Consider the following 21,279-nt stretch of genomic DNA (forward strand, 5'->3'; position numbering starts at 1 on the left):
GGTTTTGGTTTGGATTACAATAAAGTCAACAATTCATGCTCCCTTTTGCCTATTAACACGTGGTGGCACCATGTTCTCTGGGAAAAGACTGGAGGAGTTCACTTGCATGACCCGGCCTGCAGGAGACCTCTCCTAAGGAGGACCAATGGAATGGTCAAAAATGACCAAACCCCGCCCACCTGGGGCACCAGGTCACACAAAATGAACTCGCCCACTGGAACCTCTTTCCCAGACAAGATGTGTGGTTAGTACTGGAACCTCTTCCCCAGACAAGACGTGTGGTTAGTACTGGAACCTCTTCCCCAGACAAGATGTGTGGTTAGTACTGGAACTCTCTTCCCCAGACAAGACGTGTTGGTTTAGTACTGGAACCTCTTCCCCAGACAAGACGTGTGGTTAGTACTGGAACCTCTTCCCCAGACAAAATGTGTGGTTAGTCTGGAACCTCTTCCCCAGACAAGATGTGTGGTTAGTACTGGAACCTCTTCCCCAGACAAACGTGTGGTTAGTACTGGAACCTCTTCCCCAGACAAAGACGTGTGGTTAGTACTGGAACCTCTTCCCAGACAAGACGTGTGGTTAGTACTGGAACCTCTTCCCCAGACAAGACGTGTGGTTAGTACTGGAACCTCTTCCCTGACAAGACGTGTGGTTAGTACTGGAACCTCTTTCCCCAGACAAAACGTGTGGTTAGTACTGGAACCTCTTCCCCAGACAAAACGTGTGGTTAGTACTGGAACCTCTTCCCCAGACAAGACGTGTGGTTACTACTTGCCCTTGCTTGGGAAATAGCTACTCTAGTGAAAATGGGCTTCCATAAAGTTGATCATGGAATGGCCTGGATATTGATTACATCCAACTAGTTTCTACTTGGGCTGTCAACCATCAAACCTGAGTCTGGTTTGTTGTAGCTAAGTAGCTACGTTTTGTCATTATGTGATAACCTAGTATCATAGCGGCATAGCCCATGATACTGTGATGTAACTAGCTAAACATACAGCCTCTCCCCAACGTGTAATGTGAGAGGAAGATTTGCATAGCTAATGTTGCACCTGAAGACAGGTTTGATCCTTCCTTGCTAACATTAGCTAGCTAGCTCATAATCAAGCAAAACTGATGACATGTTTGATGCAAGTATGTTGCCAGCTTGCTTTCAATAATGTTTCAACTCGAACTGGCTAACTAATGTCCTTGTTTGTTGTGATTGAATGGCAAAGACACACCCAAGAAACACCCACATCAAACCACACCCCCAAGACAACTCTCATTTGCCTTTAGTCATGACCACTAGCATTTCTTAATAACAAGACCAAATCAGGAAGTGCAGTAGCCCTTTAAGAGGCATTATAAGAAAATAAAAATGATCCATCAAACGGTGCCATCATAGTGGTCTCTGACTTGTGGTCAGACTCACTCAGGTGGAACAAACTTAATCTTGTGCCTTTTTTCAATGTCATTAAGAAAGCAAAGGTGTCACTGCATTTCTTTCTGCCAATATCCTTTCTGAATTTAAAAGTAATCCAAAAAGTAATTATCTAGTTATTAGAAAGTATCTGTAATCTGATTACAATATTTTTGCTGGTAAGTGATTACAGGTAGTTGTTTTTGTAACCACATTACATGTACTTGATGTAATCAGATTATATGTAACTGATGTAATCACACCAACCTGTGTGTAAAATACTTCAGCTCTCAGATTGTTTTCCAGCGTCTCTGTTCTGCCGTTGAAATTACGATTAGGGGTTGTACTATTCACAGTGATGCACGCAATGATTAAGCAGGGGCGGAGCATTGATTACATTAGCCACTCCTACATCAAATCAAATTTTATTTGCCACATGCACCAAATACAACAGGTGTAGACCTTACCATGAAATGCTTACTTACAAGCCCTTTACCAACAATGCGGTTCAAGAATTAGAGCTAAGAAAATATTTACTAAATACAATTAAATAAAAATAAAAAGTAACACCATAAAATAACAAGGCTATATACAGGGGGTACCAGTACCGAGTCAATGTGCAGGGTACAGGTTAGTGGAGGTCATTTGCACATGTAGGTAGGGGTAAAGTGACTATGCATAGATAATAAACAGCGAGTAGCAGCAGTGTAAAAACAAAGGGGGGGAGGGGTAAATAATCCGGGTGGCCATTTGATTAATTGTTCAGCAGTCTTATGGCCAGGTCGCAGTTGCAAATGAGAACTTGTTCTCAACTAGCCTACCTGGTTAAATAAAGGTGAAATACTTTTTTTTTTTTTTTTAATGGCTTGGGGATAGAATCTGTTAAGGAGCCTTTTGGACCTAGACTTGGCGCTCTGGTACCGCTTGCCACAGTTTGACTTGGGTGACTGGAATCTGACAATTTTTTGGGCCTTTCTCTGACACCGCCTAGTATATAGGTCCTGCATGGCAGGAAGCTTGGCCCCAGTGATGTACTGGGCCGTACGCACTACCCTCTGTAGCGCCTTACTGTCAGAGATGCCGAGCAGTTGCCATACCAGGCGGTTATGCAACCGGTCAGGATGTTCTTGTTGGTGCAGCTGTAGAACTTTTTGAGGATCTGGGGACCCATGCCAAATCTTTTCAGTCTCCTGAGGGGGAAAAGGTGTTGTCGTGCCCTCTTCACGACTGTCTTGGCTCCATTACAATGTCTTCCTCTAATCCTTATTTGCAGTTTTAGCAGTCAGATGTTCGATGGGCATCTGACATCAGATGACGTCAATGCATTTTCTTAGAATGTAGGATGGTGTTTGTAGAGGGCTAGACATAACTTTGACGTTTTAAAGTTGTTAAGTGGAATGTGGTTGAGCGTTAGGTGGAGTTTACAGTAAACACATTCCTACCTGTGGAGAGAAAGTGCTGTACTGTATGGTTGGATGGGGAACCTTTTACTTACATCATGTAACAATCCAAAACAGTACAATTAGTAAAAAGAAGAAWTTTAAGAAAGTTCACTCTCACTAAAATCAAGAGGTTTCAGATCTCTAAAGTGGTCTAATGTAGAGATGAGTCCTTAACCCATGGTGCAGATGAAGCTCGACACGTGACACTGAGAAGCAAGTTGAGCGTGTCTTAGATAAATTACTGCTGAATGAGGTCAACTTTTTTTTGCATGTAAACAGTGGCATGCCTGCTGGAGTCACACTGCATGCTGAATACCGGTCTGAACATTCCTCATGATTACACAGAAGGTGAATCCTTTCTCTTCTCCCTGTTGGCATTCTGTGGCATGTCTGATATAGCCTGGTGGTTGATCTCATCAGCATGGTMAGCAGTCTGATTGTTGAAAGTGAAGCTTGTAATGTTAGCTATGACAAGCTAAACTAAATACTACTCCTAGTTTACACATCACTAAGATCACTTCATACTGCATGCCATGAGATAAAATCTCTTAGCATTTTGTATAAGGAAGTGCTAGTTAACAGTGGCATGTTTGCATGTAATAATCCTTCATTTATAATCCTAAATAGCATCATCAGGTACTTGACATTTCTGAAGCAGCCAGACCATGATGCCAGTGCATGCCAGACTGTCTCAAGGCCTGTACCTCTAATGATAATGACTTTGTAGCCCTCTAGGTCCACTGGGACAGGAATGAGAGGAATCCATAATACCGTGATTGACTCAGACCTCTGCAATGCTGACGCACACCGCCACCGAGCCACCAGCATCCCTTCGCCATTGTTACCCTGTTTGATTCCAAACAAGATACACACTTAGTTATTACGTAAAAGCCGCTGTGATATGATCATGTGGTCCAGCCAGCCAATATAAACTGGACAACTTGATTACGTTTTCTCTAAAGGGTTTGAGAAAAAGAATAGCACCACTTATATTACAATGGAGTTTTGTCCCTATTAAGCTGAGTTGCCTCTGGGGGAAGTGTCCTCCTCTTACGCACTAAACACCCCATTATTGTGCTGTAGGACTGGCGTAACGTACCAGAGCACCAGAGGGAAACAAAGTCTTGTGATTGTCACTTGACACATACTCTATTGAAAATGCTTTGTTTCCATGGTAAAAGAGCACAATGCATTTTGTTGAACTGATATGCTTTTATTGGCCTTTGTGTATGTAAAGACTCAATGTGCGAATAAAGGGACTGAAAAGGGATGACCTTTCATAGTAGGTTACAAKATATTGTTACACAAAGACCTTTCATGAAAAGACTTCAATAGATGGCATAAATGGCTGACCTATTAGATTCAATTTTGCATTATTCAGGCATTTATGAATGCATATTTTAGGCTACAGCTTAGAAAAAAAGGTGCTATCCAGAACATTAAAGGTTCTAGGTATAACCATTTTGGGTTCCATGTAGAACCATTACTACAGATGGTTCTACCTGGAACCAAAAAGGGTTCTCCTATGAAGACAGCAGAAGAACCCTTTTGGAACCCTTTTTTCTAGAGTGAATAGGATCAAGTTATTTCCTGAATTGAGTGCACTGAGAAGGTGCATTGGCTCTGTCATCACCTCACAGAAACGTATTTGACCCAGGATACATCCACAGTTCAATCAGAGTCCCATGGAGGAACCACAGACGTCCATAGGTTATGACCTAAATAATCACAAGCCTAAGTGAGGTCACTGAACTTATGCCCGAAAGCCTGATCTCGAGTCATCTCTAATATGTTATACAATGACTCAATTGTAGTGACTGTGAAAAATGTAGTCTATGGTGCTGCCAGTATACGTTTTATGTAACGTTCTGGTGGGACAATGCCAAGACAGTCAGTCATGCTGGTGTCAAGGACGAATGGATGCTTCATGGATCATAATGGTTCCTAGCCAGATGAGTAGGTGAATAAGCACCTGACACAGATTCAGCATTGGGACTGGGAGAGGTATGGAGATGCCTTAGAACTCTATCACCTTCTGCAGAATGAGCTATGCTGAGCTGTTCGGAAGTTTACATACATTTAGGTTGGAGTCATTAAAACTTGTTTCTCAACCACTCCACAAATTTCTTGTTAACAAACTATAGTTTTGGCAAGTCGGTTAGGACATCTCCTTTGTGCATGACACAAGTCATTTTTCCAACAAATGTTTACAGATTATTTCACTTATTATTCACTGTATCACAATTCCAGTGGGTCAGAAGTTTACATACACTAAGTTGACTGTGCCTTTAAACAGCTTGGAAAATTCTAGAAAATTATGTCACGGCTTTAGAAGCTTCTGATAGGCTAATTGACATCATTTGAGTCAATTGGAGGTCTACCTGTGGATGTATTTCAAGGCCTTCCTTCAAACTCAGTGGCTCTTTGCTTGACATCATGGGAAAATCAAAAGATATCACCCAAGACCTCAGAAAAAACTATTGTAGACCTCCACAAGTCTGGTTCATCCTTGGGAGCAATTCCTAAACGCCTAAAGGTACACATTCATCTGTACAAACAATAGTACGCAAGTATAAACACCATGGGACCACGCAGCCGTCATACCACTCAGGAAGAAGATGGTTCTGTCTCCTAGAGATGAAGTACTTTGGTGCGAAAAGTGCAAATCAATCCCAGAACAACAGCAAAGGACCCTGTGAAGATGCTGGAGGAAACAGGTACAAAAGTATATATAATCCACAGTGAAACGAGTCCTATATCGACATAACCGAAAGGCCGCTCAGCAAGGAAGAAGCCACTGCTCTAAACCGCCATAAAAAAGCCAGACTACGGTGTGCAACTGCACATGGAGACAAAGATTGTACTTTTTGGAGAAATGTCCTCTGGTTGATGAAACAAAAATAGAACTGTTTGGCCATAATGACCATCATTATGTTTGGAGGAAAAGGGGAAGCTTGCAAGCCGAAGAACACCATCCCAACGTGAAGCACGGGGTGGCAGCATCATGATGTGGGGTGCTTTACTGCAGAGGGACTGGTGCACTTCACAAAATAGATGACATCATGAGGAAGTAAAATTATGGGGATATATTGAAGAACATCAAGACATCAGTCAGGAAGTTAAAAGCTTGGCCGCAAATGGGTCTCCGAAATGGACAATGACCCCAAGCATACTTCCAAAGTTGTAGCAAAATGGCTTAAGGACAACAAAGTCAAGGTATTGGAGTGGCCATCACAAAGCCCTGACCTCAATCCTATAGAATATTTGTGGGCAGAACTGAAAAAGTGTGTGCGAACAAGGAGGCCTACAAACCCGACTCAGTTACACCAGCTCTGTCAAGAGGAATGGGCCAATGGGCCAAAATTCACCCAACTTGTGGAAGGCTATCCAAAATGTTCAACCCAAGGTAAACAATTTATAGGCAATGCTACCAAACACTAATTGAGTGTATGTAAACTTTTGACCCACTGGGAATGTGATGAAAGAAATAAGTTMAAATAAATCATTCCGACATTGTCATACCCTGACCTTAGAGATCCTTTTTATGTCTCTGGTTTGGCCAGGGCGTGAGTTGGGGTGGGCATTCTATTTCTGTGTGTTTGGCCGGGTGTGGTTCTCAGAGGCAGCTGTCTATCTTTGTCTCTGATTGGAGAACCATACTTAGGTAGCCTTTTCCCACCTGTGTTTTGTYGGTAGTTGTTTTCTGTTTTGTGTTTCTGCACCAGACAGAACTGTTTCGGTTTCGTTCATTCTCTTTTGTTATTCAGTTTTATTAATAAATCATGAACACTTACCACGCTGCGCTTTGGTACACTTCATGCAACGATGGCCMTTAGACATTTCACTTTCTTAAAATAAAGTGGTGATCCTAACTGACCTAAGACAGGGAAATTTTATTAGGATTAAATGTCAGGAATTGTGAAACTGCACGTAAATGTATTTGGCTAAGGTGTATGTAAACTTCCAACATCATCAACTGTATAATTGATGATTGTAAAACAGCTCATTCTGTTTATAGATGCTTTACTTGTCATTCAGAGAGCCGTGAGGATCCACAGCTGACCATTAAAACAGTTTAACTGACTATAGCTAAATAAAATCACATCTGCCCTGGCAGGCAGTCAGACACAGGACTAAATGTACAAAACTATTTTTATTTTAGTTTCAGAATTCCACAGGCACTTAAAACAGTTCCACATCCACAACCCATATTTTTCCCTGCTTTCAGCTTCACACCATCTTAATACATTCCTTTACCGCTCATTACCTGGCAATTATAACAGAGAGCAAGCATTGATGTTTAACAGCGGGTTAAAAAGGGGATACAGTACTGTATTAATGGCTTTGGTAATGACAAAGCAGAGAAYATATTGCAACAATTAAAAAGTAGTTACACATTTTAAACTTGTTTGAAGTACTGCATGTATTAAAATAATTGTATAGGTTACATACAAAAGTGCTGCTTTATGTAAATGTATAAAATACTTTACTAAATAGATCATTTCTGTGCTCACCTTCATGTAACACACTCCAAGTAATATTCATAACAAAGCATGCTCATAACATACTGGCTTACAGCTGGTCTGATTACAGTAACGTACAACTATATTCAATAAGAACCACATTTGGTTGCTGGTTTTTGAAAATGAGGTCATCAAAATATAATTAAATAGACAAAAACTATGATTTCATCCAAACCAAATAACTGAATGAAAATTGGGAAAAAAAACATCCTTGTAAGAAGCACTCTGCATGCAGCATTAAAATTCCATTTAGGATTTATACGCCTCACTCGACCACAGAGGACGGCAGCGATTGTTTGGACTTCTGACAACAGATTGCCACATAGGTACTGGATGAGTGACAGCATGAGGTCCTTGGCCAACCCGGTCTTTAAGGCATACTCCACTATATACAATTACACACCTGTACACACCAGAGCTTTTGCCCTCCTCCACACCACATGGGAGAGCTCTACTCTGCTGGTTCAGGCTTGTTCTTCTTATTCAGGACTTTGAGGAGGCGGTCAGACATCAGGTAGGGTCTCTCCGCACTGCCATCGTTCCTCTCCAGGTCCTCCACTGAAGAATCAAGGAAAACATCATGAGACAAAAATATGAAAATTATTTCAAAAGGAAAAACTTTAACATTGTTTCATTTCCATGTATCCTAGAGATGAACGTACTTTGGTGCGAAAAGTGCAAATCAATCCCAGAACAACAGCAAAAGGACCTTGTGAAGATGCTTGAGGAAACAGGTACAAAAGTATCTATAAACACAGTAAAAAAAAAAATCCTATATCGACATGACCTGAAAGYCCGCTCAGCAAGGAAGAAGCCACTGCTCCAAAACCAACATAAAACAGCCAGACTACAGTTTGCAACTGCACATGGGGACAAAGATCGCACTTTTTGGAGAAATGTCTTCTGGTCTGATGAAACAAAAATACAACTGTTTGGCCATAATGACCATTGTTATATTTGGAGGAAAAGGGGGAAGCTTGCAAGCCGAAGAACACCATCCCAGCCGTGAAGCACGGGGGTGGTAGCATCATGTTGTGGGGGTGCTTTGCTGCAGGAGGGACTGGTGCACTTCACAAAATAGATGGCCTCATGAGGAAGGAAATTTATGGGGATATATTGAAGCAACATCAAGACATCAGTCAGGAAGTTAAAGCTTGATCGCAAATGGGTCTTCCAATTGGACAATGACCCCAAGCATACTTCTAAAGTTGTGGCAAAATGGCAAAAGGACAACAAAGTCAAGGTATTGAAGTAGCCATCACAAAGCCCTGACCTCAATCCTATAGAACATTTGTGGGCAGAACGGAAAAAGCGTGTGCGAACAAGGAGACCTACAAACCTGACTCAGTTACACCAGCTCTGTCAGGAGGAATGTGCCAAAATTCACCCAACTTATCGAAGGCTACCCAAAACGTTTGACCCAAGTTAAACAATTTAAAAGGCAATGCTGCCAAAAATCTAATTGAGTGTATAAACTTCTGACCCACTAGGAATGTGATGAAAGAAATAAAAGGTGAAATAACTCTACTATTATTCTGACATTTCACATTCTTTAAATAAAGTGGTGATCCTAACTGACCTAAGACATGGAATATTTACTAAGATTAAATGTATTTGGCTAAGGTGTATGTAAACTTCCGACTTCAACTCTATACACACACGTTTCTATGGGGAGAAGGAAAGACACTGGTCAAGCAGTTGACTTGTCCAAATCCAGGCTTTGATGTCGATCTACCAATCACGAGTAGCATGCCCATTTCTACAAGACAGATCTGCAGGTGGAGATCTCGTCCACAGTGTCTTTGCTATGACTACTCCTAAACGTCCTCGTCTTTCCCCTGCATCGGAGGCTGCTATTGTTTCAGCTGGACGTCTTGGTCGTCTGGCTGATGTGGAGAGGACTGGGTTGGCTCCTCGGTCTCCTCCACAGCCTTGTTCTCCGACAGAATGTCATGGAGCGAAGCTGACATGTAATACGGTCTTGCCAGAGAGCCATCATTTCTCTCCAGGTCTTCGCCTGTGTGTGTGTGTGTGTTAAATGGGGTCATGGGATGGTTGATTGGAAAACAGGATGATGAAGGTGAAGGGTGGCATTAGTAAGGGAGATGGAGGAAAACAATATGAATCGAGAAGGGAGAGAAAGAGAAAGTCAGTCAAAATTCCCAGCAAAAGCACCCATTCGCATTTTAAATMAATAGATCAACACCRAAACTTCCCCATTGTCTGCAACCAGCAAGTTAACAATAGTCCTAGATAGCTGGGTTAGGATCAATAACTTAGCAATAAAGCATTATGAAGAATACCAGAATATCYTCATGCAATTCATAATTAGTGGCAGCCCAACACCATTAGCAGTGAAAGAGGTAATGAAGAAAGGGAGAGGAGGTCACCGTTTCAGGACAACATGAACTCTAGACACATTGTGACATCTTGACTTCAAAACTTTTAGTAAAGCTTTGAGATGTAAAAGAGTTGCCAACACGAGGCAGCCATTTCCTGAGTATACTGTGTGCACCATAATCCTTTACCTTCTCACCACTGGTACCTTGTGTTTGTGGGGGAATGACAATTCGTAAAACAAGAGGGGGATGGTTCTACTGTTACTCACAGAAGCAGAGGAAGAGTGTGTCCACACACATGGCGTACACGCTGAAGAAGCCGTGGGCAATAAGGAAGGAACCAACCACCACCGTCTGAGGAGAGAAACACACTCCAACCATTACTATACACAACACCGTAGGTTACATTCAGCTACATTTAAATCATAGATTAAACTACATGTCTTTGTACATAACTCACCAGACCCGGAGCATGGCTATGCTACTCACCAGGATGGGAACCCAGTAGTAGTGGAGGTTGGGGGCTGTGTTCTCAAAGGCCTTCACCCTCCCAGAGAAGAAGAAGAAGGCAAAGATTCCTGGGAAACAGGCGGAAGAGTTCTCATCCAATAGCACCACTGGTTGTCAACAGTGAAACGTAATAAAACTAAATACAATCATTAGAAGACTGGCCCTACTGAGAGTGTGTTATTGTTCATCATGTTTCCWGTAGAAACAGCCTCACTTACCCACAAGRCCCACYATGAGGAGRTTGCCCAGGAACAACAGGAAGTCTGTCACCTTGTCCAGGACGGCTACCCTGCAAGGTCAAACAGTGATACGTTGTGATGGATCATAGTCCATTTTGTAAAGTTCATTAAGTCAACACAAACATTAAGAGACAGCACACTCACTCACCTGATCATGTTCCTCATAAGGAGGAAGAAGGCATCTTTGGCAGACGTGCAGAAGTTCTTGCCATATATCGCCACCTAGAGGCAGCAGACTCAAATRCATAATCAAACATAAACCAAACATTTTCCCCACAGTTAACAGCGACAGATGATCCAGGTGACAAAGCTCCTCTGAAATTAATTATATCCAATATGACATGCATTTAACTGGGTGACATTGGTCATAGCAGGTGCACACAAACAGGTAGTACACGCACCATAATGTAGGCATTTCTGTTGATGAACTTGATGAATTTCTCCAGGCACCAGAAGCAGCACTTGAGACAGCACAGTAGGAACTTTGTGCACTTATTTTGGGTTCCTTTAGGGGAGAATAACAGACAGTAGGGCAGAACCAAATCAGAGACAACACGAGTACTAAAAAACCCAACATTCATACACAGCTAGTGTAAAGTCTGATGAGGATATACAATGACAGCTGTGTTAATAGCAACATACCGTAATACTGCTATTACAGGATCTATGGCTCACCTTGGAGCTTGTGGTCGATGTACTCCAGCAGAACCCTGATGATCTGGATGATGGAGAGGATGAGAGAGCCAAACGCCAGAGAACCTGTGTGATACCTGAGCAGGGGAGTGAGGAGATGTCACTAACCAACCTTATTAAATGTTGTCAAGATACCCACATACGCAACAAAGCATCATGTACATATCTGAACACCCAACTTGGTTAGGAACAGGAATGTAAACAGTCACACACACCTGAGTGATCTGCCAAGGGATGAGAAGATGGGGAAGGCAGGCATGTCGTCAGGCTTGACCAAGGCCCAGTAGTAGGAGGCAAAGGCCCCAGCCAGGGTCATCTGACCCAGCGCTGTCACAAAGTTAGCACACCAGAAGAACAGGAAGACATTGTAGAACTGCAGGCCGATCAGGTACTTGTGGTAGACCGTCTCTCCACCGTAGTAGGCAAACAGACACTTCGAGTATGGGCACTCCGCCTTCATACTGGAGGTGCTGAAGTTCTGGAGGAGACAGGTAGAGAAGAATCAACCGTTGACATTCTATCCATTGTATACACTTTTATCATGGGATGTGAGCCGATGGTTCAATGTCTCTCCAATTAAGATCAGGCTGTTAGKRSYTGKKATATMMCARSYMCTAACGGAAAAGCAGGACTCACAGCTGGATCGCAGATTTTCCTGGAGTGATTGCAGGCCGTATCATTGAACACCTTATAGATGGGCTGATTGGAGGTGGACAGGAACCTGGCCAGAGGCTGTCAAGGACTATAGTATGACTCAGAACTACAAATCCCAGCAAATACACATCAATCATTCAGAAGAGCATGTTGAGTTACTCAAGCCTATGAGTCATTTTTCTCCAAACATGAAGGATACACAGCGGTGACGGCCCAGTAGGCGATGACAATGGATAGGAGGGCAAAGGTGAACAAGGGGTAAAACAGGGCTGACATCACATACCCAATGGCCCTGTAAACAAAACATCACAGTTTAGCACTAGAAAGGTCTTATCCACCATCTATGTATTATGTCCCCATTTAAACCACAATGATCTAGCATTCAATGATCCATTTCCCATCCAATCCCATTAGAAAAGGCTGTAAGTGCAGAGAGCACTCCCGTTTCCTGACCTGCTGGCTTCTTTGATGAGAGCGATAGCGATGAGGATTCTATTCCTGAGGAAGATGAGCAGCAAAATGATGATGACCTCCACAATGGCCAGAATAATAACTAAGAGAACGGGAGAGAGAAAAGGCATAAAAACAAATGGAGAATTCAGTCACGGCCATTTATACAGGAATCCTAGTTGTCCTTAGTATCAGTTTATGCTTGCGATAACACTGCAATGCATTATATCTAAGGGTTTATAAAAGTTACCTGGCTAACATTGATCCTGCTTTGTGATATACAGTATAACTCTAATGTATTGGCCCAGGTATATACCTCCTGAGCCACACTAGCTGTACGGTTGAGAGGAGGTTAGTGGGGAGACTTACTGAAGGCCAGCCAGGTCTGTCTGATATGCAGGTACACAGAGAAGTCTGTCTGGAAGCCCAGGTCCTTTAGAGTGACATTAGAGCCTGCCTCTGACTTCAGGCTAACATACTCCATGGAGCAGTGGACGATGCCTGTGGTGCAATACAGAGCATGGCCACAAGAGAGAAGTACAGCATTTAGATAGAGATGAGGGAAAGGGACACAGGATATGACATTGTTGATTATAGAGAGTTTATATAGAGATATGAACATTAAGAAACAACTCAAAATGGGATTTCTGTTGAACTGATCTTTACCGTATCCAATGACCAGAATCACCATGACGATCATGACCCACACCATGATCCCGGCCAGGAAGCGCAGGAGGACGATGAAGAGGAGACTGATGAGCATGGCAATCACCAACCCTCTGAACCCCGACACAAAGACAGACTTGAGTGGCTACGTAACTGACTCTTTGCTGATCAAGTGCTTTGGAATTCAGTGTGAATGCATTCCTGCACAATAGTGTCAAAGGGAAGATGCTGACTTACATTAGGATCCAGTACCAGGACTGGGTGTAATCCTCAAAGATATTCATGGCCACTTGTCGAGCCTCAATGACCACTGTGGCATTCCTATAGAAGAAAATACAGTGACCAATGCTGATTGGAGAAGTAGCACTAGCAACCATCACAGGAAAACATCATGCAATTTCTGTTTATCTGTGGACTCACTTGACCCCCGCCACCAGATCTTTGGCATCTCTAATCTTCCCCTCCCCGTCATCAAACATAGAGTTATTTCCCACTGTGATCTCCCCTCCCTTCTTCTGGTCCAGGGCAGGGAAGCACCTGTGGGTGACTGGAGGAAGAGGAAGGGGGTGAAGGAGAAGACACAGGACAATAAAGGAGAGCAGCTAAAATAATGTCTTTCACTTTTTTCAAATTCCAGAAATGTGGAGGATGGGCTGGCCAGAAGGAGTGTTGGGGAGTTCGACTCAGAGGAACGGAAGAAGGGCAGGTATACAGGATAGGGGAGCAAAAGAGACTAGAGCCGTACTTACAGGGTTTACTTGGCGTCAGCATGGCAGGACACAGGCCAAATCTCAGGATCTGTGTTACAGTCTAAAACACACATGAACAACCAGTACTTAGTATCTCAACCATTGGTGCGGCAATGTATATTCAAAGTTTGAATTGTTCACACTAAATTGCCACTGGGCACACTATTGTTGTAGAACAAAACACTGTCACATTCTTGACATTCTATTGACATTGGAAACCAAGGAATCTTGACATTGTCATCCATGTTGATTTTGGAAAACTACTACGCCACCCATCTCAGATTCCTCTTCACATGCTACTCACCAGCCCCTCTAGACCCTCCTTGCAGAAGTTCTTATAATACTTAAAGTTCTCTTTAATGTCGTAGGCCTTCTTGAGCGTCATGAACTTATCAGGGCATTTCTCCACACACATCTGATGGCAAAATAAATGTTACCATGAGACAAGATAATACAAGTGCATAGGCATACATAAATAACATGGCGTTCAAGAACGTATCAACTGAAAACAAAGGTTCAGGTCACCTGTGTGGTTGGGCACTGGAACTCCAGCAGCACCATGGGACTGGCACACTTCATGATGTTGAAGTAGAACAGCAGGGGCTTCGTCCTACAATACACACACAACCAGTTGTTCAGAGAACACAAGAGCAGGTTTAAAGAGAGTGAATGCCCAGGGGGGAATGATGGAGACAACCAACACATGTGAGTGTTAGTGATTGTCTGTTATGTATTCCACTGTGTATGAATGGTGAGGGCAGAACTTACTCCAGAGGTGTGCCTGCCTGCCCACAGAACTGTCCTCTGCTGTCTGTGGGGTAGATCACCTTCCTGGGGTCTCCCTGGGACCAGGCTAGGGGAGAAGGGAACCATCAACAACAAAGAAACAATCAAATACCAGACATCTTTAACACACAGACATGCTTTAGGTGAGCAGCACTCAGAGATATACCTCAGGGCATGACTCAGGGTATACCCAAGTCCTTAATATGGGGTCAGTTAAGCTTGTTTGTGCCTACAYGACACATTTACTTACCCAGAATTCCCACTGCAACATAGCCCAGTATGCAAATAATGAAGAGGATGCAGCATACAATGTCAGTGCAACCCCTAGAGTAAAGAGAGAGGGAGATATGGAAACGTTATGTGACCAATAGTTTTTAGATGTGAATTATGTGCCGTCCTGACTACAGTGTGGATGAACTGGCAATCCTCTCACCTGTTATAGATGGGGCCTTTGAAGGTGGGGTCATATTTTCTTGGTTCACCTAGATGGAAAGAATGCAAGTATTGAAACATACAGTAGGAATACCATTTCAGATGGTAAATGGCTTGCAGCGTAGACTGCAGGGCTGTCAGAAGACATTTAATAACCAAGATGCACTTTGACACTGTTCCATGTGGTGGCGTCTGCCTCCTAGTTATACATTTCATGGGGTAAACAGAGTGGATTGCCCACGCGTCGACATTCTGCTCCCTTTACTGTTGGTCAGATTACTTTTCCCTCGGGGCAGACACACCTGGCAAGCCAACAAATTCCTCTGTAGCAGCCCTTCTGCAACATGAACCTGCAGTACCACAACACAGTCACCAGAGGTCAGCGACTCTACTGTGTGAGCACAACCTATTCATCAAATCACATTTTTATTGTGCTTACTTGGGGGTCTTTTCCCAACAATGCAGAGTTAAGATAAAATATAAAAATAGAAATGGTGGAACGAGGAATAATACACAGTGAATACCGAATAACGAGTAAAAAGTAACATGGTTATATACAAGGAGTACCACAGTTGATGTGCAGGGGTACGAGGAAATTGAGGTAGCCATCTACATCACAGGTGGTTCGTGGCACCTTAATTGGGGAGGACGGGCTGGAGTGGAATGGTATCAAATACATCAAACATGGTTTCCATGCGTTTGATGCCATTCATTTGCTCCATTACAGCCATTATTATGAAACGTCCTCCCCTCAGCAGCCTCCTGTGATCTACATATAGGAAGGGGTAAAGTGACCAGGCAGCAGGATACATAAGACAGTAGCAGCAGCGTATGTGGGGAATGAATGCGTGTGATGTCTCCTTCAGCCGATGCTACATTTGATTGAAGGACATAAGACACACAAAATGACAGATTACACATTTCGTCAGTATTAATTACTTCTTAAAAGGTAAATGTTGATTAATGCCATGAAAAGGTTAAAAAAACGTTTCTGTTCTTGTTAATGTTTCTTGATTTTCTTAACATCCCCCAAATTAAACTAGGCTATAACCAGTGCACAATATTCTCTCCCTTTCACACATGCACACCCAATACAATGTGTAACCTGGATCTGAACCCTGGAGTTCCAACAGGGTGAGGAGGAGCACAGAGACTACAGACTCTCCACATCTGCCATCAGCCCACATCAATCAAAGTTAACTAGAGTTACTGTACAAGGAGGGAATGGATATGTCATGAGCAAACTACATTCACTCATTGCCAGTTCTAAATCCTCAGACAACAAAAAGGAGGCATTAAAGTCAACTACATTTAGGCCTAGATGAGAAAGGGTACGATTATAACAATCAGTCAGAAGTGCTCAAGTTGAGCCATACTGAATCTCAACTTCCCAGAACATCAATAATTACAGTCTTAAGGTGGTTGAACCACTGGGTCTAGACTAGATACTATAGAGTATGACGTTCAGCATGGCGGCCATTAATAATGCAGAGCAGTGGTCAGGGTGCTGTTGCAGCATGCATTATAGTGGGCCTGCCACCAGAGAACACCAATCCACAAGCACAGAGATACAGAGTCAGGATGTTAAAGTGTTAAATGGGCATAATCAGCCTGAGATGCCCTTCAAAGACATGGTGGAAACAGCTTGCAGAGGGAGTGCAGGCTGGAGCAAAGTGCAGAAACATTTGCCCAAAACAACAATGGCTGACGCATTTATATTTTTTCAGGGCTGAAATCAAATAATGTTTCCTGCCAATTTTTCAGTCCAGTCCTTATATACACAATGCAGCAGCATTTGATAAGAGAGAWAACATTCTGATACAATGTTCACTTGCATTTCTCCACACACCTGTATAATCAGCAGGTTTAACCCACACCCATTCTCAGACATTTTTTCATAATGCCAGTACTAGAGGTGTAGTTTCACCCAGTGCGCTCTTCTCTAGAGACAAATTACACCACCCTTTAACAAGCTCCAACTTGATAGATTCATTAAAACATTCAAGCAGTGAGAAAAGCTCTCTCACTTCAAGAACAAACTTAAGCTACAACCAAACCAACCATCATAAGACACAAACAGCTTTTCATAAGGTTAAAAAAGGTAAAACCAAGTTGGAGCAATTAGAAGTTACCATGCTTTCCGTAATAGGGTTGCTCCTCAGACATCTTTAAATTCCTTTCTGGTAGTCAGTTTTTAAATGACCGGAAAACTCTCCCTCTTTTTCTTCAGACCATTTAAGAAAGTGAGAGAGACAGGTATTGTGGGAAGAAACTTGTCTGCAACAGCTCTGAGCACACCCACTGTTTTTCCTCCCCAACAGCTGCCGAACTCAAATCTCTAGTCCACCTGTTCCTTTCTCTTCCCTCCACACAGAGCTCTTTTTGTCTGTGTTTCTCTCACTCTCTGCCTTTGTTCCTGGCTTTCTCTACCTCTTTCACATTCTCTCTCTCCCCAGAGTCTGGTCAGGTAGCTCACCTACAGGGAAGGGTGGGAGCACAAACGAGGCAAAATGGGTGGAGACAATTCCTTGTTTTTCACTACACTGACACTCCCCTCCCCCTCTGTGAAAAAGCTGCTGGATATTTTTGTGGATCCCAAGCAAACTACACAGGAGTGATCAAAAGCATGTGTTTGGGGGAAAAACAAAAAAGCTGTTGTGTGCACTGAAGACTGATGAGACTCCGGTGGGCTGGTTATAATAAGGTGGGCTGGTTAATAAGGTGTGCTGGTTATAATATGGTGGGCTGGTTATAATACTGGATAGATGAGCGCATTAATCAAGATCTCCACCCCTGAAGCTATTTTGACTGTCAAATGAACACAAAGCTATATTTTTTGATACCGTATTTAACTTCTAGAACTATCTTAAATGGCAATTCTGATATTTCTCCACTAATTGGCCTTTTGACAAATCAGATCAGCTCTGAAAAAGATCTGGGCCCATTGTTGGTTCTAACAATAAACTCAGCCTTAAGATGCTATTGGGAAACCGGGCCCTGATGTGAAAGATCTGATGTGGTTGGTCAAAAGACCAATTTGTGGAAAAAAATATCAGAATTGGGCTGCCAGTGTAAACGCAGCCTTATTTACTTATTGCTAACCGTCACTTCTTCTACGTTTGAATAATTKTTGTCACACCAGGGCTGCGTTCAGTATGTTTTTATGTTCTGGAACATTCAACTGAACGTTAACAGTGATGTACTGAACGGCCAGGTGAAAAGGGGGGTTGGATTGTCGGTTGGGGAAACCTGTATCATGGCCTCTGCCCTTTAAATACGTTACTCATTGCATCAACGCACGACTCGCCACACCCACCAAACGGGAGCAAATGTACCTCAAAGTCTGTTCAAAAACGTACAAGCGTCAGTACAAACCGTTTCTGCAACGTAGCAAACGTTCAAGCAAACTGAGCGCACCTCTGCCCAATGGATTATTCACAAGGGGCATTCAATTCAAAGCTGCTCATTAGGAAGTTCATTATAGCCAAAGATTGTCTATTATATTGACAAGATAGACATGTGACTGCTTTGACAATGGAAATACATATCCTCCAACATGGAAGGCAGGCAGGAGGAGGGACCATTCTAGCCAATGAGAGGGCAGATAAGCTTGTGAACAACGGGCCATAGAGATAGATAGAGGACTCATCTTTGTATCTGTGCCATTATATTGTCCGTGACAGCATGGCATCTCAATTTTAAGGTAGTACATTTTCTTATTCTTCATTGGCTGATTGCTTCCAACTCATTGGAACCCCCACCCAGTTTACTACTTTAAAAATGGTGGAAGTCCTCAATGGCTAAATCAATCAGGGCTTGACATTCACTTTTTTAGCCAAGTAGGACAGATTTTTTTAATTAACTGAAAGCTCAAGTCACTTGTACCCCCCCCTCCAAAAAAGCCAAAAATATGACTGAAAATGGTTTTGTATTATGCAAGTAACCACTTCACAAAATAATTGTCACTGTTATTGACAATGGAAGGCTGCTGGTCTGATCCCATGTATTATACAGTATCTCCTGCCGTTGTGGCCTTGAGCAAGGCACTTAACCCCCACAAAGTAAAATACGCACCAGAGTCAGCTTATCAAGGTCCTATTGAGCAGCTGATTTTTTGCAATGTGCTGTGTTCAAGCAAGGCTGGAGCAAAAGCCTGCACACCAAATAGCACTCCTGGAATCTCCTGGAGCATGATTGGCCACCCTGCACCATTACAATTACAACCAAATACTTTTTATAGTCTTTATAAAATAATTCCCTCATTCAATGAACCAGGGATCAAATGGCTAAGGTGGGTGAGGTAGCTAACTAAGATGTTTATCTATTTATAAGGTTCAAATATTCAGTGTTCAGGGGAGATCTTGACAGCATAAGAGTTACTTGTCAATTAGCCTAATCTAGGAATATTCTTGTAACTTTGTCAGAATTATATGGCCAATGAATACATTTTGAGCGTGTGAGAGACAGTTGTACAACCGCAGTATGCAGCATTGGTTTCATCAACTGTGCCTCCGTATCAACTGCATGTCAGGCCACTTGCGATTATACACGAGTGCCGGTGGAAAGTTATTTTAGGACATCGGACATGACAATGACATTATTACATGCTAAAAGCTAGATAGTTAATGATTGAAATGATTTATTTAAGTGTTATACACCTACCGGTGCCCAGCCCAACTATCGAGTTAACCAGCCAAACTACACAATGTTTTGAATTGGCTATCTAGTTAGTCTTTTTGTATATCATTATTTTACCTGCTGCGCAAATGTCTCTCTCGCGCTCCTCTGGCAATGTCCCACTGGAACGCAGGTGAGACACACACCATGACTTTTACAGGATTTTCATTAATGACTAAAATGAGCTATAACTGGGCAAATAATGCAGCAATGAATATCAACAAATGTGCATTTCAAAAACGCATCTCGCGACTGCAAGATGTAAAGGCATGTCAATGCAGACCTACAATATTGTACTCAGATGCGCTCTGCCGAGATTGGGAGGACTGTGTGCAACACATTGCATCCGGAGGACACTGATCCAATTCTGATCGGAGTAACCTAATGTTTGATATTGTGATTTTTGCGTGATTGTTTTTTACTTGTTCATTTGTACAACTTAAATCTATATTCTTCTTGTCCGACAATTGTTTTACTTATCCCGGGCAAGCGGACAAGTGTTAATGTCGAGCCCTGTCCATGAGTCCTCTATCTATCTCTATGAGAACAGGCACAATGCAGATATAAAGTTGTTTTTTTTCTTCCAAAGTTGCCGAAATGCCATGTGTGTCCACTTATATCAGTGCATTCGTAACAACCCAACAATTATGAAACTTCTATTCGATCAAATAAGCCTCACGTGGCAAATTAGCAATTACATTTGGCCACACTTTACAGATGAACTATCAAAATAGTCCATCTGTAAATATCTGTAATATTCACATATTTCATTTGCCATTTCCTTTGCTTTCACTGGGTTTGCACGCTCTTTTTATTAAAAAACATTTAGCAGTGAGCAATGAAAAGCAATCTCTATAACAATTCAATTTAGATTGCCTTTGTCTGAACTCAACAGGATGCTGAGTATACTGATGATAAAGCCAGATTTGGGGAAATTGAGTATGTTTCATGACCTGTGTTTGGAAAATGGGTATTGATGAGAAGCTTCTGTTGGAATCTCTCCATACTCTTTCCAGACAGTGTAGTCACTTGTTTTGGCCAATGGGATAGTCTATGTCATTCTGGGAATTGCCAATTTCCCATTCATTACAAGTTAATGAGAGAAAGCAAAGGCTCCCTCTATCTCATTTTCTGTAAAACCCTACTGGCCCCATTATTACAAGCACAGTAACTGTAACGGTTGTCGAAGTCGTTCTCCTCCTCAGACGAGGAGGAGCATGGATCGGACCAACACGCAGCGAGGTATGTAGACATAATGAATTTTAATTATAATAACGAATATGAAAAATACAAGACAAACTACAAACGACGTCAACAGACCTGAACATGCGAACTAACATAAACACGAAGAACGCACGAACAGACTAAACAAAACGCAACAGTACCGTGTGGTGCACAAACACAGACACAGCAACAATCACCCACAAACAAACAGTGTGAACAGCCTACCTAAATATGGTTCTCAATCAGAGGAAACGTAAAACACCTGTCCCTGATTGAGAACCATATCAGGCTAGTTAACATGAACCCAACATAGAAACACATAACATAGAATGCCCACCCAACTCACGTCCTGACCCACTAAAACAAACAATTAACACATTAACTAGGGTCAGAACGTGACAGTAACAGACTTGTTTACAAGCTACCAGCACAAAATAGTAAATCAGCAACAGTCTCAACATCTCGATGGGCTATGCACAGGGAGGATATTTTC

General features: G+C 42.5%; 1 protein-coding gene and 1 long non-coding RNA gene across 5 annotated transcripts in view; one reads left to right on the forward strand and one right to left on the reverse strand.

The window, feature by feature from the left end:
- The window catches only part of LOC139029381 (uncharacterized), a 235,317-nt gene that overhangs the window by 195,360 nt on the left and 18,678 nt on the right, over positions 1 to 21,279 (forward strand). The gene's annotated exons all lie outside the window — the stretch shown is intronic.
- On the reverse strand, positions 1,812 to 17,393 carry LOC111981166 (choline transporter-like protein 2). Of its 4 annotated transcripts, none has more exons than XM_070449156.1 (22): positions 17,018 to 17,392; positions 14,887 to 14,935; positions 14,704 to 14,777; positions 14,436 to 14,520; positions 14,193 to 14,277; positions 13,972 to 14,082; positions 13,668 to 13,728; positions 13,339 to 13,465; positions 13,156 to 13,239; positions 12,919 to 13,031; positions 12,622 to 12,753; positions 12,256 to 12,355; positions 12,002 to 12,094; positions 11,785 to 11,869; positions 11,364 to 11,626; positions 11,131 to 11,225; positions 10,857 to 10,960; positions 10,604 to 10,677; positions 10,435 to 10,505; positions 10,196 to 10,284; positions 9,976 to 10,060; positions 1,812 to 3,690 (listed from the first exon to the last, which is right to left on the reverse strand). In XM_070449156.1, the coding sequence occupies exons 1-22, from the start codon at positions 17,049 to 17,051 to the stop codon at positions 3,686 to 3,688; spliced, it is 2,019 nt and encodes a 672-aa protein (XP_070305257.1). In that variant the 5' UTR covers positions 17,052 to 17,392; the 3' UTR covers positions 1,812 to 3,685. The 4 variants fall into 4 exon arrangements, with proteins under 4 accessions (XP_070305257.1, XP_023868097.1, XP_070305256.1 ...); XM_024012329.3 differs by lacking the exon at positions 1,812 to 3,690 and adding an exon at positions 6,979 to 7,925; XM_070449155.1 differs by lacking the exon at positions 1,812 to 3,690 and adding an exon at positions 8,011 to 9,384 and having other exon boundaries at positions 17,018 to 17,393.

This window comes from Salvelinus sp. IW2-2015, linkage group LG20 (assembly GCF_002910315.2).
Source record: "Salvelinus sp. IW2-2015 linkage group LG20, ASM291031v2, whole genome shotgun sequence".
NCBI lineage: Eukaryota > Metazoa > Chordata > Actinopteri > Salmoniformes > Salmonidae > Salvelinus > Salvelinus sp. IW2-2015.